The 25,770-nt window shown below is 41.0% G+C and overlaps 2 protein-coding genes across 2 annotated transcripts in view; one reads left to right on the top strand and one right to left on the bottom strand.

The window, feature by feature from the left end:
* Positions 1 to 25,770, top strand: part of AARD (alanine and arginine rich domain containing protein) — a 571,840-nt gene that overhangs the window by 531,249 nt on the left and 14,821 nt on the right. The window lies entirely within an intron of this gene.
* On the bottom strand, positions 4,416 to 25,168 carry RAD21 (RAD21 cohesin complex component). The gene is made up of 14 exons (XM_083749185.1): positions 24,832 to 25,168; positions 20,543 to 20,710; positions 19,318 to 19,447; positions 18,544 to 18,643; positions 17,851 to 17,957; positions 15,619 to 15,822; positions 14,520 to 14,645; positions 13,569 to 13,691; positions 12,771 to 12,994; positions 11,996 to 12,140; positions 11,534 to 11,685; positions 10,231 to 10,380; positions 7,503 to 7,586; positions 4,416 to 6,216 (listed from the first exon to the last, which is right to left on the bottom strand). The coding sequence occupies exons 2-14, from the start codon at positions 20,684 to 20,686 to the stop codon at positions 6,025 to 6,027; spliced, it is 1,881 nt and encodes a 626-aa protein (XP_083605311.1). The 5' UTR covers positions 20,687 to 20,710; positions 24,832 to 25,168; the 3' UTR covers positions 4,416 to 6,024.

Raw genomic sequence — 25,770 nt, 5'->3', positions numbered from 1 at the left:
ATGCCTGGCAGCTGACTGTGTAAACGGGCTCTGCTGTAAAGAATTCTGCCTTAAGGCGACGTGACACAAAATGAACGGGATGCAAAAACTGAGGTGGCGCCATGCTCACCACACAGAATCGCCCCTTCGTGAAATGGATCATCTCACTATGGTTCAAAAGAGCCTGTGGACTAGCTCAGAGCTCTGTGGCTCTGAGCGCCTTGTAATTGAGCTACAGTTTGAAGCAAGCTCTCATCGCCACCTGCACCTTAACTCTTGCAAAACACTGCCCAGAGCAACTGTATGAGCCCAAGTTGCTGCATCCGCGCAACGTCGGCGAGGTGAAACGCCACATCCGTTATTTGCCGCACTGTGCCCTTGCACCTGTTCTTTATCCACATCCTGTTTTTGCACAGTTAGGTCACAGAAGCTGGCTGGGATCTTGGAGAAGCTATTGTCACAAGGCTTAATGTAAAGGGGTTCTGCTTTTTGAACAGCCACACAATACAAAGGACTAAAGTTGATGCCCTCCATTTCTTACACTGTGTAGAAACATCAATGTTTCCCATTGTTTCAACTGCCAGCCCTTGGCAGTTGTAGCTGCAGTCGGCACATATATTCTTAAATCAAGTGGTCAGATCGATATGCCATTCCTCTGGACCAAGATAACAGCTTGGAAAGATGTTCTTTTCTAGTTTCTTTTTCTGCATCTTAACAAGCGCTAAGCAACCAAGAAAGAGCTCTTTGGAAAACTGATAAGGATTCATTTAATTCTAAGGCTGCAATCCTATATCTATGTACCTAGGAGTAATCCCCTTTGAATGCCGTTAGACCTGGGAGCAGACAAAATTATTTGGATTTTCCTTGTATGTAGCTACTGACAGGGGTGCCAACTTGAATAAAATATTGGGGGGCCTAGGTAAGCACCGCCCTGAATAACTGATCACATGATGTGGTGCACACACACCATTTGAATAGCAATGGTCATGAATGGTGGGGGTGGGGCTCGAAGATGCCACAAACCCAAGGAGTTGACTACTGTGGACAGCACCTCTGCTCACACAAGATGGAAACCTGATTCTTGTTTATTCCCCCTAAAGGTAAAGGGACCCCTGACCATTAGGTCCAGTCATGACTGACTCTGGCATTGCGGCGCTCATCTCGCTTTATTGGCCGAGGCAGCTGGCGTACAGCTTCCGGGTCATGTGGCCAGCATGACAAAGTCACTTCTGACGAACCAGAGCAGCACACAGAAATGCCATTTGCCTTCCCACCGGAGCAGTACCTATTTATCTACTTGCACTTTGCCGTGCTTTCGAACTGCTAGGTTGGCAGGAGCTGGGACTCAGCAACGGGCGCTCACCCCGTTGCAGGGATTCGAACCGCAGACCTTCTGATCGGCAAGTCCTAGGCTCTGTGGTTTAACCCACAGCACCACCCGCGTCCCTTATTCCCCCTACCCATCCACTATAGTCCTTTTGCCCTCTGAAAATATTCCATGAGGGCTGGGGAGGCCCACTAGAGCAGTATGGAATCCAGTATGGAATCCACTTTGATGCTGGCTAACACAGCCGTTTATCTTCAGCCCCAGTGGCACACTTCATTGTCTCTTGAGACAGACGGATCACAACACACAATGCTCCCAACATGGAAAGCTTTTGGCAAGGGGAAAGCTACACACAGTGGATGCACATATCTTCACACAGAGTACAAATGTTTGCTGACAGTTTCCTAAACAGCAAATGGACAAAACCCGGATAGAATTGCCACAACCTGCCCCAATGAGGCACCATTTTCTCCTTTGCGTCAGGTATTTATTCAAAGTGAAATAAGGCAGCTTTAAGCTTCAGCAGGTCTTGATTCCAAATGCTGCACGTTTCCAAATTTTTTGTGTCATTTCCAGTACTTCTGCAAGGCTACCCAGACGCTCTATGCAGTTGCATATAACAGTGGGCCACAGCTGACAGTAGCATCCCTAAACCATCACACTGCAGCTTGGCTCAGAAAGAGCAAGCTGCCTCTGCAAGCAGACGATTGCTCCTGACAGATGCTGTAATTTAGTGCTGACAGGTCCCAAGGTTTCCTCAACTCGTTTTAAGCTCCGTAAGCCATCAAGACAACATAATCTGCCTTCTTAAATAGCTTTTAGAGAAGCATCTAAGGTTTGTTTTCTGTTTTTAAAAGGGGGGGCAGGTTCTACAGAGGATGCAGAGCACTTATTTCTTAACAAAATCCCTTTTGCCGTTTGGTTGACATTTAGAAAAACGAGATGCAGCAGCCTAGAAACAGACTTGTGCAAACAGTTGCCTCAACTTTTGGAATCTCAGCAGCAAGGCTGAGTGGGATCTGTAGCAAAATGCCGCAGTAAGGAGTGCTCTCTGATCCAGATTGGGGTGGTGGTGGTACAGAATAGTTCAAATAATGAGCAATCAGCATTTTATGGTCATTTTTCCTGGAGGTTGCCCCTCACTCCCAGGGCTCTTTTCTGAAAACTGCCCCTCTCATGTGACATAAGCATCAGCACTTAGAACATGAACTTCAGAAATAGTTTGATATTCAAGATGCTTTGCTCATATGGAGCCCGGGATGCATATTTTTAAGGCTCATAAATATATCTCTTAACATCTCTTAACATCCAGAAAAGGTACAAAAGGTGGGGGATGCAAAAATGATCGGGCTGCAGCATTTTGCCCTGTAAGGAAAGATGATGATTAAAATTTATATCATTTGAGCATTTTAGTTTAGAAAAACCTGCAGTTAAGAGGAGTGGCGGTACGTATATACTTGAGGTTTGTAAAATTATCCACAGCATGAGGAAAGTGGGTCATTTTTTCTTCCTGTGATATATGTATGATGTTTCTGGAGGTGGTCTTGGACTCCAGGGCGGGCAATTTAAAATGTCTATATAAGGGCAGGCACAGCTGCGGGTGGGGGAACACCCTGTTGCAACAGTCAATAAAGATCAGTCTTAGTAGCTGCTTTGCTTCTATATACCGTATTTTTCGCTCTATAAGACGCACCAGACCACAAGACGCACCTAGTTTTTGGAGGAGGAAAACAAGAAAAAAAATATTCTGAATCTCAGAAGCCAGAACAAGATGGATCGCTGTGCAGCAAAAGCAGAGATCCCTCTTGCTGTTCTGGCTTCTGGGATAGCTGCGCAGCCTGCATTCGCTCCATAAGACTCAGACACATTTCCCCTTACTTTTTAGGAGGGAAAAAGTAAGTCTTATAGAGCAAAAAATACGGTATTCTCTGGTTGGTTGGCTATTTTCTCCTACCGATAGGAAAACCTGCAAAAGGACTCTATATGGGCTCTTGGGTACCCCATAAAGGAAAAGGTTTTTTTACTTATAACACTCCCAATTTGTTTGTTGGGTTTGGATGCATTTCTTCTTTGCTGTTTGGCTATGGCCCCCTTCCTGCCGATGCTCCCCTTGCAATTGGCAGTTAGCAGCACATTGGTTCAGATGCAATAGGGCAACTGATGGCACAAGGGACTTTTTGTGCAAGCAGAACCTCCTCTTCCTCTCCTGTCCTCAGGGCCTTTGTGTGCCCTCGAAATCAGCTCCAGAGGTTTGGAGGGACCCTCCAAAGCAGATTTGGGAGGTGTGTGCATATGGGGAGGACCCACTGAGCTGGTGAAACCCTGCTGGTGCAGGCTGGATACCACACCCAAAGGCTCTTACATTCATTCACTGTCTGCGGGCTTCACAGAGACACCTGGTTGGGTCATGGGGGAGTGTTTTAGTCTGATGCAGCAGAGCTCTGATCTTATGCAGCCAAAATGTCATCACAACATCACACACAACAGGGAGGTATCAGCTGGTTGCAAAGGTACAAATAAACTAGTGAAGGGGGGTGGAAATGAGCACAATAAAGAAATAAAACTTGTTTAGGACGATGACTTGCTCAACTCAAGATTCAGGTAGGTGGCCGTATTGGTCTGCCGTAGTCAAAACAAAAATTTTAAAAATACTTCCAGTAGCACCTTAGAGACCAACTAAGTTTGTTATTGGTATTTTGTGTGCATGCACACAAAAGCTCATACCAATAACAAGTTTAGTTGGTCTCTAAGGTGTTACTGGAAGGAATTTTAAAATTTTGTTTTGACTCAAGATTGCTGACTGATTTTGGGGTGGGGAGACAAACAGAAAACTAGGGGAATAGAGTATATTGGAAATGAGCATGGCTGGCTGGAACCCAGAATAGGGGCACAGCACACAATAGACACATTGGGTTGGGACCAGTCTAGCTTCAAACTCCAACATCCCCAAAAAGCTGACCCTGATGGTCCATTCAACCTTCAGCAGTGTGGAATAGCTCACAGAAGGCTGCAACAGGATGGGGAAAACAGGGATCTGGAGGGCTGCTTTGTCATGCAGATCGGAAGACATCTCTGAAGCCAGAAATACAATCGACACAGAGAAAGGGCATCAGTATGCAATAGCTTATAACACAACTTTTATTAGAAAAGTTATACATAACAGCAACTATTTTCAAGAATATTAACCTTGAAAAGCAACAAAAACAGACTAACAAAGTTTAACAAGAAACTAATGACCTCTATAATTAAACATTCAAGTTATCTACAATGTCTCTTTGTACAAAGGGGGGAAACCATGGTTGTACAGGCACATCATGTCAAAAATAAAGCTGCAGTAACTATTTTATATAGTTAACTTTCTCAAGGATTATGAAAACATGTTGCAAATTTTTAAACATTCACATAATTTTACACTTGGGTATACACTGAAATCTTAGTTCCAGAAGAGAATCATTTCACAAAAGTGCCAACATTTAAAGTCAGAAACTTTAGTAATTTTGCCCCACCTTAAAAAAAAATGTTGATGTCTCCATCAACATAGTCACATGATTTCTGGTATGGCCTGGTCCTGATAATAAGTAGTAAAATCAAATCAGAGTTTATTTGTAAATCCGCTCAGTATTCCAGGAGTGTGCATCATTGTCAAATACACTGTTACAAAAACTGTAAAGGTCACTGGAGATCTATTAATACTTATTACACAACAAGATTATGTTCAATAAATGCAAGTTTCTCCTGCCTCTAAAATATACATATGTAGCTTGATGTCGTTTCAGGGTCAGTGGTGTGCCACATTTGTAAAAAGAAAAGAAAACAAAAAAGGAAAAGGAAAAATAAAAGTAGCATGCTCAAACTGAGACCCTTCTAGCTACCAGCATACCTAAATTAAATTGCCTGTAATTCAGAATTATGGCATTTCTCAAAAGCCTTTAAAATTCTCAATAATTTTCAAATCAACAAGTAAAAAAACAAAACCCTTTATTGCAGTTGGTGCTTTACAGCAGAACTACCCCATCCTTGCAGCTAGCTATCAGAAATGGACCACACTGAGATGGAATGTAAAATCCAATGCCAGAAATGTATTGTCTCTTGCACTTAAATAATATTTTTCAAGGACCCCCATTTACATTTAGCCCCAGAGCTGCTTAAACTCTATTCTAAAGATACCATGGCACAGCAAATACTCCTGCCAGGCACTAACATTCATATTGGCAGCTCCAAGAACACCATCAGAAGTAGGAAGATGATAATAAAACACTGAAAGAAATGTGGGGCAGGAAGAATTCACTACCATGAGGAAAAGAGACCACATTTTAAGCATGTTTGGCAAAAACCTGTAATGAGACAATAGGGTTGGCCATTTTGGGTCTTCTGGAGTAGCATTCTAGCTTACTAAGCAGATAATTGTAAAACAATGTATTAGTCATAGTTACATGCACCAATATTGCACACATCTGTTTTGATTTGTTTTAGAAACACTCTTTATTAGGTCCTTGAGTCACTTTCTGTCATCTCTGCAACTGGAACTCAAGTCACCCAGTGCAGAAGTTACTAGAAATGCAAAAGTGGTAAAATGTAATAGAAAAAAAAACACAAAACACAAAAGTAAATGACTGTACAGGACAATGGACTCTAGTTTTCTTCTTTTGTAGGCCCTACACATTGGGCAATGTGTAAGTACTAATGATGCTAACTATACAGCAAGCCAAATAAAACATTCAAATAATATGGAATCTGGGACCAGGAGTAGCAATGATGTCACTATACGGTTCTTCCTGTGTCAGCTCAATAGCTTGCTGCTTTTTTAGTACCAAGAAACTGTAGAATTTTGCTGCTGCTTGTTTGCGATTTGTATTCCTACACAGCTCAAGCAAACTGATGGATTCTGCTCCAGTCTTGGCAAGAGCTCTCTGAAAACAGAAAACAGCGTTATAATTACTTCTGAGCTTAATCTAAACGTTTACTACTGGACCACAATTGAACCTACTAGAATATTACTGGCAAGCACATATCTTATTCTTCTAAGACCATGTGTCATTCTCTGAAGCCTGAAAATGCTAGAGACTCTTCCTAACCATGTATTTAATCTTAGAAAGCAAAAGTAGAAATTTTGCTGCTTTCTGAGCCTCTCCCAATTTAGCAAATGCAATACCACCAACACCTCCAGCTTGAAGGAAGGGATGAGGGCAAAGACATGCCACAGCAGTCAAAACTGGGCACATGTAACAGCCAAGACCCCGCCCCTCTACCTCAGATGAAGATTGAAGCAGATATGCAATCTCCAGCTATCATAGCCAGTCAAGATGTGTGGACCCCACCCAATAAGTACAGAACCAAAACCTGATCAAGCAAAAACCCAAGCAGCCAAGGGCGAGATTATAAAATATTTAATAGTAAAATAGTATCTGAATGTGAAATAGTATCTGAATGTGAAAGTGCTACTTCCACCCTGTACATGAGTGCATACTAACACAGATATGTTAGCATAATTAGCATGAGCTTCAAATTATGTAAAGGCTTTACTATATGTGGAGTGGAACAATCCCCTGCTTATTAGGGAATCTTTGGGTTTTAGAAAAGAGCACAGAGAGTTTGAATTGCTAGATCCTAAAATCTGTAAGTCACGGGATCCCCACTGCATACTAGGTTTCCTACAACACCAGCTATTAGACAGCAATTATGGGAAGAGCTTGTTGCATTTGTGTCCTACATGTCAGCTTCCTGGCTTGACTGTGTGGGGAGGCTCAGATATGTAAAGGTAAGGTAAAGGTACCCCTGCCCATATGGGCCAGTCTTGACAGACTCTGGGGTTGTGCGCCCATCTCACTTAAGAGGCCAGGGGCCAGCGCTGTCCGCAGACACTTCCGGGTCACGTGGCCAGCGTGACAAAGCTGCATCTGGCAAGCCAGCACAGCACACGGAAACGCCGTTTACCTTCCCGCCAGTAAGCGGTCCCTATTTATCTACTTGCACCCGGAGGTGCTTTCGAACTGCTAGGTTGGCAGGCGCTGGGACCGAGCAACGGGAGCGCACCCCGCCACGGGGATTCGAACTGCCGACCTTTCGATCGGCAAGTCCTAGGCACTGAGGCTTTTACCCACAGCGCCACCCGCGTCCCCTGGCTCAGATATGTACTGTCTGTTAAAAAAGCCACGCTCAGAAGAACTCTTCATTTACTACTGAAACCATTTCATACCTGAAGACCATGAAGCATTTGTTGAGTTCTTTTGTTCCACCGTCTTTCCTCTTGATCCTGGTCACCACCTGTACCATCTTCCTCCTGCAACCAATCACATTTTAGATAGGGCTAGATAGTCCGTTAAAATGATGCTTTTCTGCTATTCTAAAAGGCCAGATTGACTTGACTTTAAAGCTCAGGGCACAAAAGAAAAGGCACATGAAGAAACCATAATGGATTATGGTTACATGCATGAACCGTACAACAGCAGAATAAAATTCACTGCCTGTAGATTTAGGATAAACAGGAGTACAATGAGCAACTTATGATATGATGCTGCACCCATCTACAAATGAATTGCATTGCATACAAGTGCCTTCCTCCCTTTAAAAGCTAAGGGACAACATTCCTAATCCTGAGCAGTCTTTACTCATCAGTTATCGAAGCACCATGGAAATATCTCTATATTTTAGTTCATTCAATCTGTGCCAACACTTTTGTAACATGTATATTTTTTTTTAAATAATGTTTATTAGGTTTTTGTTTAACAATAAAGAACACATAATAACATAACATTTTCCAATATCCACATTTCATACACTTCCTTGGACTTCCTCACACCTCTTGTTCCTGCTTTCTAAACTCATAAATTTTGACAGCAAATTATTAACTTAATTTAGTTTATATAATAAAATTTCCTAGTATTAAAATCTCAAATTTTGAAATTTAGCAACTCTTTTGTTAAGACTTAATTGTTAAATATTGTTTATCCAAAATTTGTCTTTTCTTTCAATTACATTCAAATTTGTATTCCTTATTACTAATTTATTGGGCCCATGTTATTACAAATCTTACATCTTTCTTAGCATTCATACAATTTACAATGTTTTTGCAAATAGTCCTTAAATTTCTCCCAGGTCACTTTTGTAAGATGTAATTGGGATATACCTAGTTCTATGCAATACATATGCTAAAAGCAATTCTGATATCTAGTTAATCTTTACAGGAATCTCTTGCTAAGACCATGTACAAAAGATCTGTCTCCATAACTAGTTTGATTGAAGTACATTTGAAAATCTCTCTGAAAAGCATTACAAGAACTTCATGTTTCTTTTTATTTTAGGCAATGATAAACTATAAATCCTAAGATCTTAAAGTATTTTTACCATGCTATCATATAAATATTGTTAAGGAAAATGATTAAGAGACTTATTTGAATTCAGTCAATAACTGCAAAATGTTCATATACCAGATTTTTTGTACCTTCTGTTTCAGAATGGTTTATTAATAATTTGTACCACTGCTAAAATTAAATAAAGAACTGCTCAAAAGAACAAATGTAACTTTTACAGAAAAAAATGATAGGGTTTGTGATGTTTCTGCATAGTGGTCATGCCTACTCTTTCAACTTTTCTATGTAAAACTATTTACATAGTTTCTAATTTCTACTTCTCTATTATTTTTAAACAAGAAATTTCCTTGGTGTGTCTACCTGATGAGTTTTTCAAGTGTCCTATTAGCAGCACAATCTACTCTACTGAGAAGTAAATCCACTGAGCTCAATAGATCTTACTCTCACTGATCATGGGACTGCAGACTACTACTGTTTAGCCCTGTTTACGGAAGTTTTTAATGACTGATGTTTTAATATATTTTTAATTTTTTGTTGGAAGCTGCCCAGAGTGGCTGGGAAAACCCAGCCAGATGGGTGGGGTATGCATGTATAAATTATTATCATCATCATCATCATCACAAGCTTTCTATAGAACAAATTATTTAAATGTCTGCCCACATTTTAACTTACTAACTGGCCTGGCAACTGCAAGCCCAGAGGTATGAGAAACATTGCAGGAGGTTGGACTAGATGACTCTCAGGGTCCCTTCCAAGTACAGTTCTATGATTCTATACCTCTTCCTGTTTCATGTTCCTCAAACATATCACTAGATGCAAATTTACATGAGGGGGAGAGGTAGAAGAGGCACAAGGAAGATCCTGGCCTTCCAGCAAAATTAGTGGTTGACAAGGGACTTAAATGGGTTCAAATATACAATTTAGAACAAGAAACAACAGTTACTCAAACCCAGCTGAGAGATCATCAGCTCATGCATACAAATGCAGCCAAACACATAATTGTAAAGCTTCAGCATTTTTCTGTATCTGTAGAAGCAACAAGTAATAAGAGATCCAGGTAAAGGAATATGCAAAATCCTGTTTCTGCCTGCTTAATTCTGCAATGAAGCTACAGTAAAGGTAAAGGGACCCCTGACCATTAGGTCCAGTCGTGGCCGACTCTGGGGTTGTGGTGTTCATCTCGCTTAATTGGCCGAGGGAGCCGGCGTACAGCTTCCGGGTCATGTGGCCAGCATGACTACGCCACTTCTGGTGAACCAGAGCAGCGCACGGAAACGCCGTTTACCTTCCCGCCGGAGCGGTACCTATTTATCTACTTGCACTTTGACGTGCTTTTTAACTGCTAGTTGGGCAGGAGCAGCGACTGAGCAATGGGAGCTCACCCCATCGCGGGGATTCGAACTGCCGATCTTCTGATCGGCAAGCCCTAGGCTCTGTGGTTTAGACCCGCGTCCCTGCAATGAAGATATACATAGTAGTAAATGTAATCCTTTTCGGGGGCAAAGTAGGAAAAATCCAAGCATACAAATGTATTAAAATTCTAAAGGCCACTGAATTAACTCGGCCAATAGAAACTCCAGTGTTGCACCCCTGTTATAACAACTCATTACCTACCTCTTCCTCCTCCTCTTCCTCCTTTTCCTTTTCTTTTTCTTTTTCCTTTTCAGGCAAGAGCTCTAGCTCTGGAATTAGCTGGCAGATGTTTTGAGTCTCTTCTGGAGGCAGTTCCACTGGGGGCATTTCTATCGGTTGCAATGGTTGAGACTAAGGAGAGAAGCATTCAAGTTATAACAACTGAAACTAGGTAACTGTATAACTATTGAGTACATAATATCATAATGAAAAACTTTCAAATGCTTTGTATAATCATACTGCATTAAGCATAAACGCATCCACATTCTGTTAAAATCTCTTCAATGACTCTCACTCACATCTTTCCTCAATGGCCAAAGTTGTTGTCATTTATTTACTTATTTATTTACTTATTACTACGACTTCCAATGGTAGTCATACTGCTACTGAATGACATACTCTTAATATGGTATTGAAATCAGTTGGTGGAGAAAGCTTCCTTCTTTACAGCAAAAGGAGTAAACTTTTAATATTTATGTATTTCTTGCAACATTACAGCTTGTGGACTCATAGGTGGTAATTTTTTAAGTTTAATAATGCTCCCATGCCTTTTACATTTAAGGTTACTACTTTTAAAATAGCCATTTTATTTATTATTTCATAAAATGTATACATCACTGGATTGTGGGTTGTTGTTTTTTAAAAAAAACACCTCAAAACAGTTTACAAGACTGTAAAACAAGAAAACCAAGACAAATTTACAACTGTATTTTAAAACATACACAAGTTAAAATACTAAGGATACAATCAACTTACTACGCATCTGGAACATAAATGTTTTCATAAATGTGCCTAAAAGAGTACAGTGAAAGCACCTGCTTGATCTAAATAGGGAGCAAGTTCCAAAGTGTAGATGCTGCCACTATAAATGTTCTTACAAATGCAGAACAAGTTATAAAAGAGGAGTATCCAACACTATTGTTCCACTGAAGCAGTGGACCTCTGCTTCTACAACACAACTTCCTTCCTCCCCACTGCTCATCTTCAAAAACTGCTTCAGAGGGCTGTAATAAAACCCAGGAATTAGGATAGTGCTACTCCCAAGTTGCTGCATTATTCAGAGAGAATAGTTTGAAATTCTGCCAAGCATAGCGTAGACTTTGAATTTACACTTATTTCCTGTAACATTCCACATATGAGTCATAGAGCCTTGCACAGTTTACAGGTCATTTTCTTCCCTATGTTCTAATAAAACCTAAAGGTGAACAGAGAGACTCGCCTCACAATATAATTATGCACAACGTTGGGGAGTCAACAGCAAGCAGAAAAGGACATTGTCACTCACGGGTAGCACAGGCTCTGGTTCCACTTGTGCAACCTTTCGCTTTACACCTGTCTGAGGTGGGGGTGGTGGCATGACTGATTCATCCAAGTTGGTCCTGCTGCCTTCCACGATGGACTCCTGAAGACGACTTGGCTCTTCCAAGATGGGTTCATCTATTGCACAGAAGTAATGATAAATGACTACCTTACTCAAAGGTCATTTAGGAGTTTGTAGCCTTTCTATTTTTATTTTACTTTTTAAGCATGAGAGTGTTGCAGATTAATGTACTCTATTGGGGGGGGGGAGAATACTAATACTCAACATTTTCCTGTTTATGTTTAGAACATTGCTTTGCTCTAAACTTAGATGATCCCAATACACTAAAGCAGCTACAAGCTTTGAGCACTAAGATTATGCAAGTTTTTAGATGTAGATAAGTAAATCTCTACAAGTCAGGAAGGATGCCATTAAGGAAGCACAAACCAATAACACTGCGCTGCGGTTCCTCTCTGGGCACTTCTGGATTCTCAAAGTCCTTCAGGAACTCATCCAAGTTATCAGCTTCCCCACCTTTCCTCCTCTTTCTAAGATCTTCTGGTACAAGAGGTGTAAGACAGCGAGTGAAAAGCTACAAGCAAAGCAAAGAAAGGTAAGTCTTACATGTGGAACAGCAGCACTTTGAATAGCCTTTTGCAACCAAGCAACTTCAGGTGATTTAGTGTTAGGACCAGAAAGATACAAAATTTTATGAAAATGATTTTAAGCAAAATGGCAAGCACACACATATACCACTAAATAAATAAATAACAATTCTTATGAACTTGCCATTTCCAGTGTATGATTTGCTATGGTGTATTTAGCTTAGGATAACTGTTATTTTTAGGGACGCGGGTGGTGCTGTGGTTTAAGCCACTGTGCCACTTGGGCTTGCTGATTGGAAGGTCGGCGGTTTGAGGCCCCACGACAGGGTGAGTTCCCATTGTTCAGTCCCAGCTCTTGTCAACCTAGCAGTTCGAAAGCACACCAGTGCAAGTAGATAAATTGGTACCGCTCCAGCGGGAAGGTAAACGGCTTTGCCAGAAGCGGCTTAGTCATGCTGGCCACATGCCCCAGAATAACTGTCTGCAGAAGCGGACAAACACCTGTAAAGTGAGATGAGCGCTGCAACCCCAAAGTTGTTCGTGACTGGACTTAAATGTCAGGGGTCCCTTTATCTTTACTTGTTATTTTAAAATAAATTACCCTAAGTTTGGTTTACCTTCAACAGTCTGTTATTCCACAGAGGCTGAGCAGGAAGAGAGAAAAGTTTTTCAACACCTCCAGTCTCTTTCCACATCATTAACTTCTTAGTAGGAGGTGCCAAATCCAGTGTAGTGACAATATCAGAGTAGTCACTGAGTTGGGCTCTTATAGTTTTGCTGTCCAGTTCTTTTACACTGTCCACAATCAGCTTTCTCTTCCTTTTTGCCTTTGTTTCTTTAACTGGTCAAGAAAAAAGTAATGTGTTAACACCACTCAATCGGCAAAAATAGTCATACTTAGAATCAGGTCCCACCATTAACAACTTTAGGATTCTTTACAAGTACTGTGCTGCTCAGGTATAATTTTTTTTTTTTAAAAAAAAAGATTTCTCTTAAGACTTGTCAGCGCTAAATAGTATTAAGGTATCATTCGCAGTTAATACCATATGCACCAGGGACTGAGTATCAGCATAATCCTGACCACTGACTAAAAAGGACGTATTTTATCAAGGTCAACAAGCACAACCTACTGGTATTGTTTGTTTGCCTGTGTGAATTGTATGTATGTACATACACAGGGTATGCAGGTTTAATTAAAGCATGGTATGGTATGTTTTGTTACTTGAAATTAAAAATAATAAAAACAGCTTTTTTTCACTCTCAGTAAAGTCAACCAGGCATGCACCATGTTTATATCAAAATAAATTATTTTTAAAATGCCACAAGGCTCCTTTTTTTGACACAAAAGGCTAACATGGAGATTCTTCAGTCAAGACTATTCTAGTACAAAAGTGAAAATAGAATCCAGTATTTACCAGTTATATCAATTGGCTCTAAAGCAAAAGCTTCTTCTTCATTTGGAACCAGTGTTGTCTGATCAGTCATAGTTGGCAACGGTTCAACCGGATCAACTGAGTCTGGACTATCAGGTCCACCCACTGCGAATCAAAGAGATAAACTGAGTTTCCTAATAAATGGTTAAAAGCATGGAAGTTCACACAATTCAACCCATTTCCAATTTTCACACAATGCCCACCCATTCAACACATTCTCACACACTCAGACAGTGTGCTTAGAATAGGATAGTTGCTGTGTGTTTTTGTGTGTGTGTGTGTGTGTGTGTGTGGAGGAGGCCTAAAATTAAGGAAAAGGCAAGTAAGTCAAGCAACAGAGCTGACTTGCAGATTTTTTGAACTCAAACCGTCACCCTTGCCCTTTATTGCATTAGTGTAATACTAAAAAAGAAGAAATAAAAAGCATGCTGGATCAGGCCAAAGGCTGGGAAGCCTATAAGCAGAACACAAGGCAATAGACCATAGACCTCTGGCATTATTGTTCCTCAGAAAGTGGTTTGAAATACTAGACACAGTTTGCTGGGGGTGAGGGGAGAGAGGAGAGAAAAGAAGAAGGAGGAGGAGTTTGGCTTTGATATCCCGCTTTATCACTACCCTAAGGAGTCTCAAGCCAGCTAACATTCTCCTTTCCCTTCCTCCCCCACAACAAACACTCTGTGAAGTGAGTGGGGCTGAGAGACTTCAAAGAAGTGTGACTAGCCCAAGGTCACCCAGCAGCTGCATGTGGAGATTATTCCTTCCCTTAAAATATGGCTTCCTTTTAGTTTCCAGCCTCATTAGCAAGAAGTACTTTCTCAGTTACTGTCAAGATGCTTATTAACATACAAGATGTACAGACTAGATGAGTTCAACAGAAGGTCTATGAAGCGCTGCCCATTTTTTTCGGTTTAAAACACTAATTTAAACACTCACTTGAGACATTATCGTCATCATCAATATCATCATGCGGAGGTTGCTCAGGCATCATTACTCCACTTTCTGAAAGAGCAGGTGGGTCATCAAATATGCCTCCTTCATTGTTGCTGAGAAGTTTGTCATCTGAAAGGGCAACTCAAAGAGTTAAGATTGAAGGCGCATGCCATGTACCAAAATGTGGCATAGTGGTGGGTATTACTACAGGTAAAGATGACATTAAAGCAAAAACACAGCTGATATTAGTAATAAAAATCATTTGGGCTTTTCGTTGAAAAAGGAAATGAATGACATTTGGACTGAAATAACTTTTTTTTATGTAACTGGCAGATGGAAAATCAGACGTTCTTGTTTTTCCCTTTCTTTCTTTCTTTCTTTCTTTCTTTCTTTCTTTTTCTTTCTTTCCTTTTTCTTTCTTTTCCTTTTGCAGCTGTTTGTCTTTTTAAATTTACAGTAGTTTTCTATATTTAACTGTATTATGAAAAACGTTTATAAAAATCATAATGGGGGTGGGGGTGGCAAAGACACTTTTTAAGGCAGCAAACATCATGAGCTAGCCTATGATACAAGAGCAGCTTGCAAGGACTGAAGAATCCACCTGTGGAATTCCATTCCAAGATAACATACATAACCCGAATCCTTTATCTTCAGGATTTTAAACCAAATTCCCTGTTCACCACAGCCATCCATTTTTAATATCGTCTAGGAAAGAATGGCATGTACGCAAGGGGGAGGATGTCCTTGCACTTTAAGACAGAAAGAATACATAGAAGGATACACCAGGACAGTTGTTCCCCATACAACCCAGAAAACATGTTCCTATTAGTTACTGGTGCCACTGTCCAATAATCCCACTCAGTAGCTAGCCTGTCTTCTACAGTAGTATTTTCTCAACTAGGCGTAGGGTCCTATCTCATAAACACGAGTTCTATGTTTTGAAAACAGTGAATCAGAACCTCAGGGACTGGATAAGTAAGTGATGCTGCCAAGATGTTCAAACAAGCTTTAAGATTTATATACTATATTCTCTTTAAAACAAAATTCACACAAGGTTGGACCCCTTAAATTATGTAGGGTGAAATATGAATTACCAACATACCCAGGATGCCACCATCATTTCCCTCTCCAAAATTGTCATCTTTGTACTGATCTTCATACTCCAAGTGATTAGATTTCTCATTAAGGTGACTGGTGCTCTGCTCAGGCTCCAGCAGAAGGTTGGAAGCACTAGTACTATCCAACATGTCATCCGCAAATGCACTATCTTCTCTCATCATTTCACGATCATCCATTCCAAAATCACCTGTTATAAAAGCAATCATCATAAATGCAAGTGACATTGAAAAAGAACCTCAACTGGTAATACATTTATTATTACACTACAATTTATAAAATCCTCTACTTCTAATTTTAATCCTACTGCTACTGAATGGCATACTCTTAATACGGTGTTGAAATTGGTCAGTGGATTCTTTATGGCAACAGAAATGAGCTTTTAATATTTATGTATCTTTTGCAATATTACAGTTTGTGGGCTCATGTCCTTAAGATAGGTGGTAATTCTTTTAGGTTTAAGAATGCCTCCCATGGCTTTTGCATTTAAGGATACTACTTTTAAGCTAGTGGTTTTATTTTATTTACTTATTTCATAAAATGTATATACCACTTGATTGTAGAAAAAACCCTCAAAGCAGTTTGTTTACCGCCATACCTATATATATATACACAAAAGTTAAAATACTAAAACTGATAAAAACCACCTCAACTTTCTAAACATCTAGGTGAACTTGTCTAATCAATGATGCTTTTAGCAGACGTCCTGCTTGATCTCAACAGGCAGGGAGTTTCAAAGTATAGCTGCTGACACAGTAAATGGTAGCATTCTTACAAATGTGGTATGGGTATTATGTGGCACTTTTAGTAGTGATGATTCCACCAATCAAAGCAATCAAGTGGGCACATGTGGCGTAAGGCAATCTCATAAACTGGACCCAGCAGTGCAGTTCCTTCAGCACAGGTGTTATATGCTGTCAAGGCCTCACTCCTGTCAATAATTGTGCTGCAGTATTCTGCACCAACTGCAGCTTCTGGATCAAGTGGGATAATCCAGTCTTGAAGTAACCAACACAAGAAGACGTGAACTACTGTGGCAAGGCTTTCGTGGTCCAGCAATGTCAAATCAGTTGCAGCTGGTAAAAGGCACTTCTAGCCATTGAAGAGGTTAGCAATTTGGGGGTGCTCCTGGAACCAGCTGTCACTGGAGGCTCAGTGCCTCCATCTCACCAGGATTCAAGCTTAGCTTGTTTTTCCTCATCCATTTCACCACTATGTCCAGGCAATGGCTGAGGGACTGCAGGGCCTTTCCTGATTCAGATGTTATGGAGAAACAAAGCCAAGTATCATCAGCATAATGCAGGCACCTCACGCTGACACTCCTAATGATTGACTAAACATCAGGAAGAACTTTCTGAAAGTAAGAGTCGTTTGACAGTGCAGTGGACTCCCTCTTCAGGAGGTTGCAGACTCTCCTTCCTTGGAGGTTTTTAAGCAGAGATTGGATGGTCATCTGTCAGGTTTTAATTTTTTCTAAGCTTTGACGTTAATTCTTCCTTTTTGCTAAATCTCAATATTGTCCCTGGAAGGAGAAGCACCTTTCGGTTTGGCAGTAAGTGCTCTGAGAGACTCAATGTTCATGGCCAAGCTTTCAAAATCAGAAATGATGGAAATCAACCAAACAGCAATATGGAAGGTGAATGATCTTCTGCTCACTCCAGAATCAAGCAAAAGTGGGTTTTTCCATCTTACTTCTGTTTTCCATTTCTTCAAGCTTTTCTTTTATAATCTTGTTCTCTTTTCTGAGAAACACTAGTTCTTCATTTTTCTGCAAGCCAACGCCAAGCACCTCCGAGGCACAGGTAGCCATGTCATCAAGGTGTATTCCAAACTGAATCATTTTTGTTTCCAGAGGCTTAATTATCATATTCCAGCTTGTTGCTAAAGCCATTGCAAAATGTGCTTTAAAAAGCCTTTTTTAAGTTACCATGATCACAATCAGTATGGATTTGGGTTTAAGGTGTTGCCAAGATCATTGTGTTCTTGGTGCCATTTTGTTCTGGGTTACTTTCGTCTACTTACTCCAATGAGGCCTAATCCTGGTCAGCTTTCTCTACTGGTCTAAAATAGTCAATAAATTTTCTTTCCTTTTTCTAACTAAGGGAAGACAGAGCTGAGCAAACTACCACAACACTATACTAACTGCTTCTGTGGTAACGTTATATAAACTGTAGTGCAATTGGCACAAATACATTTAAGAACTATAGTTATACTTTACCAAAGTCATTATCCTGAAGGATACTGATGTTTCCCACTTCTTCCCTCATTGTAATTTCTTCCACTCTGCTTTGATTTAAACTGAATTGCTGAGCCACATCAATATCACTTTGAAAGAACAAAAAAAAAAAAAAAGAAGAAAAAAAGAGAAAGACCTTCAGTTTGAAACCATCTCCAAACACAAATAATAAGTAGTAAAGCATAATTACAGATCAGGCTTATCAAATTAATACTACAAAGAGATTTACTTTTCTGATCAACTTATGTTTTTAACAGTAGTTACAAGTATCTTCAGACACAATTATTTAAATGTTTGAAAGAATTTAGTTAAAATATTGGCACCATAAATTAAGGAATATACAATAATGCTACAAAGATGCAGTCTGAAAGTAGCCTGGGTACAAAAAGCATTATGCATTCAATAGTTTGTGTCATTACAGCAGGTTTAGAAAAGTGGTAGCTATCCAACTATACAATTTAAAAAGCAAATGAACCACATGCACTGTAGTACAAACATTCAAAATTTGGCATGTGGTCAGCCTTCCCCAAAGCAATCTCAGCTGAGTCATCTGTGTGTCTTACAGGGTTCAAGTGCTTACACATAACACAATTAGAGGAATATGAGAAAATATCAACAACCATACATTCTCATGGATAGCAGTTCTAGCAAACAACAGAAGACAAAGCAGCTTACTCTAAATCTGGCAAGGGTTGGTCAAAATCATGGAATTCTTCAGGTAAGGTGATAGCATTGTATGCAGCTTCTCTATTTTCCTCCGGCAAATCAACCACACCTGAAAAAGCAGCGTTATAAAATTCATAAGGTGATACTTTTAAACAAGAAACAATCATCTTGGCACATGGCATTTATTGTGGCAGGAGTCTTTTTAGCCAATGAACTATTCCATCAAATGAAATAAAACCTGCTCTTTTCTGTTATGGTGACGCATCATGTGCTCACAGACTACTGAGTCTTTAAAAGTTCCACATGACACCTCCTGTAACTCTATGAGCCCACTGAGTTATTTGTGTGGCAACGTATTTGTAGCTACAAGAGCACCTAAACAAATATGCCTCTGGAGAATTTCAGTGGGTAATAACTTAGGAAACAATCCTACTTATAAAATATTCCAATATTCAATAGGCCTTACTCCTACTTATGCATGCACAGGAAGGCAAATTTAAACAGGCTATGAAGAGTGAAAAATGTGTAAAACAAGCAAATGTTGATGTAATACAGGCAACCCCCAATTTGCGTGGGGGTTTCACTCCAGGTCATCACGCACGACAGCAGACCACACATAAGCCCGATCCATCCCCTTTTTTGGCCACTTCAAGGTCGCCACAATGCGCAGTCGTGCACATATGAAGCACACATAAAATCAGTCATTGCCTGTACTAAATTCCAGAGCAATTTGCTCTTTATGTAAGAGCAGTAACTTTGTGAATAGCAATATGCAGCAAATACCTGGACGGAAAGCCATCTTGATCTTAATGAATGCCTCATTACAATCTGCAAGGAGATATTTAGCTTTCCTGTGATAAATTCTAACGACTCCCAGTAAAAGATGTCCTGAAGTCCGAAGAGCCATCTTCACCTGAAAATTTACTTATAGTTAGTATGCAGCAGTCAATCATATCTGATGGAGAAACTATTTTTTTGGAGAAAGATAACTCCTCAAGCACACAAGTTGGAACTTCTTTTTGCTGTCAAAAATATTGATAACTTTGAGAGGTACTTTGCAAGACTATCCTTCCTGGATCTCCAAAACCATGTTATGATGTTTCTCTTAGAAATTCAGTACAAACTTCACCAATATTTCTGTTTGTTTGTACATGCAAATAGTCACACACTCAGTGTCAATGATGACTAATGATCATTTTCCAGCATGCAGGTAGGGATTACTTTCTGTAACCTGGCTGAGCATGAATTCTACCCATTCACCAATTCAACTATTGATGTACCACAAATTACTTAAAATGGTATCCACAAACTTGGGCTTGTAAATTTATGTGGCTTTAATATCAAAGAAGTTCTATTACTATTTTTAGCAATATGTATTTCAGAAAGACTGACAAAAAAAACTTGCTGCAGAAGCATCCAGAAGAGGATCAGTACCTCAACAATGAATTACGAGAATAATTAGCTAAAATAGCCAGTTTACATGATGGCATCTTGCCTGGATAATATAGTACCTGGTATATTTTATTAAAGACAATAGGCAGTTAATTAAAGCAATGTAGGTTGTGAACACAGAACATCAACAGTAAAGTAAGCAACACAAGCATAGATGAGATTCAAAGCAAGTATGAACTAAACTTCATCCTGCATGTAGGATCAGTTTCTCATTCTGCATATAGGAAGTCTACAACAATTCCTAGTCATGATAGATAAATGATATCTCTTTGTTGAGGCAAATATACCTCTGAATGCCAGGTGCTGTGGGCAAATGAAAAGAGAATGACACATGTCATTCATGCCCTAAACTGAGTGCCCAAAAACACCTGCCTGGTTACAACTGGAAACAAGACACTGGACTAAGTGTATGTTGGTCTGCTATAGCAAAGCAGTTAATGCCAAGTTCAATGAAGCAGCAACTGAATGAATGCACATTTTTATAACACTTCTGATAGCACATGAAAAACACAGAATCCTATTATCTCTAAACAAAATGCTATTACTTTTGTAATACCTTAGGCGAGATGATGCTTTCCACACTGCTCTCCAAATTGCATTCAAACACATGGGCTTTGGTTAGCTTCTTATCCCAATGGGCCGCCAGCCAGATTTTGGCTAGCGGCCCTCGCTTGCTCAGAACAAAGTGAGCGTAGAACATTGTGCCAACTGTCTATGCCACAACCTGTAAAGAAATACAAGTAAATAAATATTATGCAACCAAAAGGAAACAGATTAATTCTTGCAAGTTATTTTGTAGAGGTATGGATGTTTTCTGTTTAGCAGCAAAAGCTGCCATGGATTTACCTATATAAGGGCCACTTTGTACAGTAGGGTTATCAGACATGACACCTGGGAACATGCTCTCTAGAAACACCACACACCAGGAAAAAATTTGGTCTCCAGCTGTTTTTGGACTACAACTCCCATCATCTCTAGCTTACAGGACCAATGGTTAGGGATGATGGGAATTATAGTCCCAAAACAGCTGGAGACCCAAGTTTGGCCAACACTGCCATATACCAACCATGAGTTTGGATCACTACTGTGCACAGGATTGTCTGGTAGCAAGTTGCATCACATCAAGTAGTTCCTTAAGCTTGTTTCCTCATGAAACAAGCCATGTGATGCCCCACAAACAAACTTCAAGGCACTATGCTAAAATACCAGATGCGTGGAACCTCTCAGTTGTAGAGACAAAAAGCAGAATTGAGATTTTTCTGCTTCAGTTATTATATTACTTTCATTCCAGTAGCACAGCAACAATCAGGTAACAAGTACAGCAAGAATCTTAATTAGTTTAAACCCTCAGAACTGTATCCCTAACCCAGTATGAAGAAATACATTTGCAAGCTTCAGTATGAGTCCATATTATTCTCCCTTTTGCAAAAGTCTTCTGCAAACTATGTACTTAACTACAAGCCTTGAAATACAATGCACATTTCATGAAGTCAAACAATTTACAGCTACTAGTCTGCAACTGCATCTGCTAGCCCCCAAAATACCAATATTGCTATGATTTCACTTGCTTGCTCCACTTCTCTTAACTGCATATTATAGACAAACTCCCATTACTGTGAAAGCAATAGCAACACTATCAACACCAGGACTTGTTCCCTTCCAGCAACTGGGAGCAGCAGAGAGAATTTTCAACAACAACCAGGTATAAACTTTCCCCTCAATAACTGTAGCCCTTTTCTCATATTCTGTACACATTCTACCAAAGTGTGGGAGTGAGATTTTAGCCACTGATCCTCCCTCACTTCATCGGCTGACTGCTCTCCACTTGCTATAGTGAGCACATGGTGAAAACATGTTTTATGTATGGTTTGTACTTGGGATCAGGAAAACTAGTAGTTTCCAACTGCATGTACAGCTGTGCCTATATATGAAGCCCATCATAATCTACTAAACATACATAGATGGAAATTGGTGGGTGTGATTCTGTCTCCCTCCACACACTGATTGAAGTGTGAATGGAACACAAGAGGCTTTATACCCAGAAAACAATAATATGTTTATATGAACTACACACAAACACTACTCTTTAGTAATACTGAAATTATTAGCATAAACAAACCAGAGAGATTGAAGCCATTTTGCTTTTCCTTATCATTTTGCTACTACACTGAGCGAAGCCATAGTTTGGTTTAGTATGTCATTTCAATCTAGGCTCATGGTTTAGCTATCTAAAACCAACCACATCCTGTGAACTCTCAGACAAACTTTATTATAACTTGTGTTTGACTAGAAAGCTAAACCAAAAGTTTGGGTTCAAATGAGATAAGCCAGCATTGTGCAGGACAGCAATAAAACAACTAGGAGTAAAGCAACCACAATCTTCTCCCTAGTACATATCCTCTGGCTGAGAAAAATCAGGTGTTCCCCTTAGGAAAAACCTCATGCAATTAAGAACTCCATTCAAATAATAGTTGCCAGCCACTGATTTACAGTTATTCCACCTCTGTGACCCAATAAGAATCACTATAATATTAGGTACTTTTCAGAAAAAGATTACTAAATCCACAGCTGGGCATGCTTTGCTGCTTCAGTGAATGCTATCCATAAACTCCTACTTTCATGTCTTCAAGATAGGAAGAGGATCTCTGGCACTGCAATAGTGGGATGAAAACTATCAAGCCTGCTGTAATCCTAATAATAAAGCATCCAACAAGCCTGAAATTCTGGCACCACAGGAATTTGACTTAAATGACCTTTGACATTACTTGTCCTTCCAGATGCAAGTTCTCTCCACTGCCAGTGACCAAGAATGTTTGTCAACACTTCTCCTTTATTGGGAAATGTTTGTGTGTTAGTTTGTTTAATTTATATACCACCTTAATATTCCAAGAAGCTCAAGGTGGTGTACATGGTTCTCAGTGTTCGAAACTCCCACTGTTCTAGGCATATTTTACAAAAAGCGAATTTCATTAGTGTAAGCAGTTTCTGAGCTCTGAGGACACTAAGATTTCAGATTAAAACTGCAGAGTGTAAGGAAAGAAGGAAGTTTTTCTGCCTCCCCACTTCCAGCTATTCTCTGAAGTTTGGAAAAGAGACCCTCTTAAGAATATTAGCAGGTGGGCAAAGGACTAGACCATGTGAAAAATGAACAGAATATTTTAGCTGCAGTTCATTCATTTTCAGCTATGTATTCTTGTTAGAAAAAAAGCATACCTAAACATTCTGTTGTTGCGCCCATAACCTAGGCTTAAGGTGCCATTTAGCTCCTAGTTTTCATATCTCAGTTTCTTACACTGTTGGTTCTCCCCACTTCATCCTCACAGCAACCCTGGGAGGTAGGCTAGGCTAAGAGATGGTGACTGGCCCAAGATCACGCAGCAAGCTTCATAGCTGAGTGGGGATCTGAACCCTGGTCTCTCAGGTCACAATCTAACACACTCGCCAATACACCACACTGCCTGGACATTCTAACTCTTCTGTAAATTCATATATGCAAGAATCCTCCTCATCCTGAAATTACAAGTTTAACAGATGACTGTGCCTTGCCATGAGATACCAGCTGAGGAAATCACTCAACCCTGGAAACACGCATGAGATTCCCATGGCCTTGGTCTGTCTTCCAATCGCTCCCACACAATCCAAACATTTTAGGAAGCTGAGCCGCCTGATAGCAGACCCTCCAGCTGTCGTGGTCCTTCTTTTCCTAGGCATCAATTAATATCTCACCCTCTTAAGCACCAACAGTAAATTCAACCTGTGGACCTGTACTACGTGAGGCCATCTCCCCCCCCCCTTTTTTTTTACAATGAAAGAAATCATAATATTACAATGCTGGACAAAACGCAGGAGGAGAATCAAAAACATACACCAGTTAACGCCACTATGAACAAAAAGTTTCCAGCACAGCCCTATACCTATTTACTCAGACATGATCAACCGAGTTGACTGGATTGCAGCCTTGCAGCCTTTAGATTTTTCACTTAAATGAACAATTTTTTTAAAAAAAGCACATGAAGAGGAAAAGGGGGGGGATATATTATATCACTACGTGCAAACAATAATTGCATATATGTCAGTCTAAGTAACTGTTACTTAGTCTAAGTAACTGTTACTTAGTCTAAGTAACTAAGTGTTACTTAGTTATTACCCAAATACATATATGGTTTTTTATAAGCTGAGATGGATAGATAGCTACAGGAAGTTATACAGATATATATATTTAATAAACGCTTTCAAAATATCTTTACACTTGTCCAGGCAAAATCTGCAAGCAATCCGTCCGTATGTTGAGAGTCTTGTCCTATCTTCAATGGGGGGGGGGCGCGGAGCGACTGGACAGTAGTCTTTTCCCCCCTTTTTCTTTTAAGTAGCCCACAGGGAAGCATAAAAAAAAAAACAAAAAAAACCCCACACAACCCAATTTCCTGCGGCTCGAGACCTCCTTTTGCAACCGTTTGCGCCGCGCAAGGGGCTTCTTCGAAACAACGGCGCCCGCCGCCTTCGAGGAAGCGGAGGAAACGAGGCGCGCGCCGAGCCCGGGGCGAGAGAGACTCGAGGGGCAGAGGCGGGGAAAGGCTTCCTCCTTCCCTGCCGAGCCTCTCCGAACACGCTGCGGCGACGTCGGAGGCGAAGGCGGGCTTGTTCCCCCGTCAGGCGGAGGGCGAAAAGCAGCCAAGGCCGCCTCCCTCCTCTCGGCCCTCAGCGGCTCTTTCCCGGCTAAGCCAGGCGGTTCCCTCAGCGGCAGCGGTTTCTCCTCACACGGGCACCTACCTGGGCCCGAGCCTAGGCCTCTTCCCCGTTCCCAGCAGGGTTGACGGCTCTCCCCGCCCGCCTCCGGCCCCTTACCTCGATTCCTGCGCGGCCGCCGAGGGCAGCGGGCCCCACGGATGAGCGCTGGGGTGAGGGTGGCCACCCGCCGCCGCCGCCGCTGCCCCTTTCCTCGCGTCTCCCCCTCACCCCCCCTTCCGCGAGACACTCAAACAAACAAGATGGCGGCCGCTCCCCTTCCTGCCGCCCAAACCAGGCGTTTAAAAATCGGCAGGATGTTTACCGTTAAAAAAAATGGAGGGAGGGGGGAGAGAGCGAGAGAGAGAGATTGACGGGCGGGGAGGGAGTGAGAGCGGGCCCCAGCGCGCCTGCGCGCAGGAACCTCGCGGCGCTAACAGGCCGAGGCTTGCGCAGGCGCCCGTCGCAGGGTTGACGTTGGCCAATGAGGTGCGGAAGCTTGTCGAGAGACCGATAGTGGGGCGGGGCCGTCGTAGAGGCCGGCGTGTGAGGGAAGTGGGGAAGGCGAGCGGCTTGAGTGTGGCGCATGCGCACATATTGACCTGGGAGGAGGAGCTCTAGTTTGTGTGTGTTTCTAGTACAGTATAAGGTATTTCTTGGTTTAGTTACTGTTCTCCGAAAAAGAAAGAAAGAAAAAGAAATGCATTTTGCAAAACATTATTGAATATTGGAGGATTTGATGTGTGTGTGTTGAGCATGTGCAAGTTTTTTTTTTGAGATGCCCAGGAGTCCTGTTTGGTATTTTACTCAGAAAGACTCAAAGCACATCTTTATTAAGAAATAACAGGAATTAGGGAATTGTAGAGTTGGAAGGGAGCCCGAGGGTCATCTAGTCCAACCCTCTGCAATGCAGGAAAGTCAGATGAGCATCCATGACAGGTGCCATCCAAACTCTGCCTAAAAACCTCCAAGGAAGGAGAGTCCACAACCTCCTGAAGGGAGACCATTCCACTGTCTTAACAGCTCTTATTAAAATAGCATTAGCATCGCACTGTTCAC

Source organism: Podarcis gaigeae (genome assembly GCF_964106915.1).
Source record: "Podarcis gaigeae genome assembly, chromosome: 7".
NCBI lineage: Eukaryota > Metazoa > Chordata > Lepidosauria > Squamata > Lacertidae > Podarcis > Podarcis gaigeae.
The sequence above is the reverse complement of the archived record's forward strand: the minus strand, read 5'-3'. Positions and strand labels throughout refer to the sequence as shown.

What these genes read in the sequence shown, in the direction of transcription:
- RAD21 (XM_083749185.1), bottom strand. Translation starts at nt 20,686, where the DNA reads ATGTTCTACGCTCACTTTGTTCTGAGCAAGCGAGGGCCGCTAGCCAAA. An exon ending in CAAGATGGCTTTCCGTCCAG is followed by an intron (nt 18,644 to 19,317) that starts GTATTTGCTGCA and finishes CTGCTTTTTCAG; the next exon opens with GTGTGGTTGATTTGCCGGAG. An exon ending in CAACCCTTGCCAGATTTAGA is followed by an intron (nt 17,958 to 18,543) that starts GTAAGCTGCTTT and finishes GTTCTTTCAAAG; the next exon opens with TGATATTGATGTGGCTCAGC.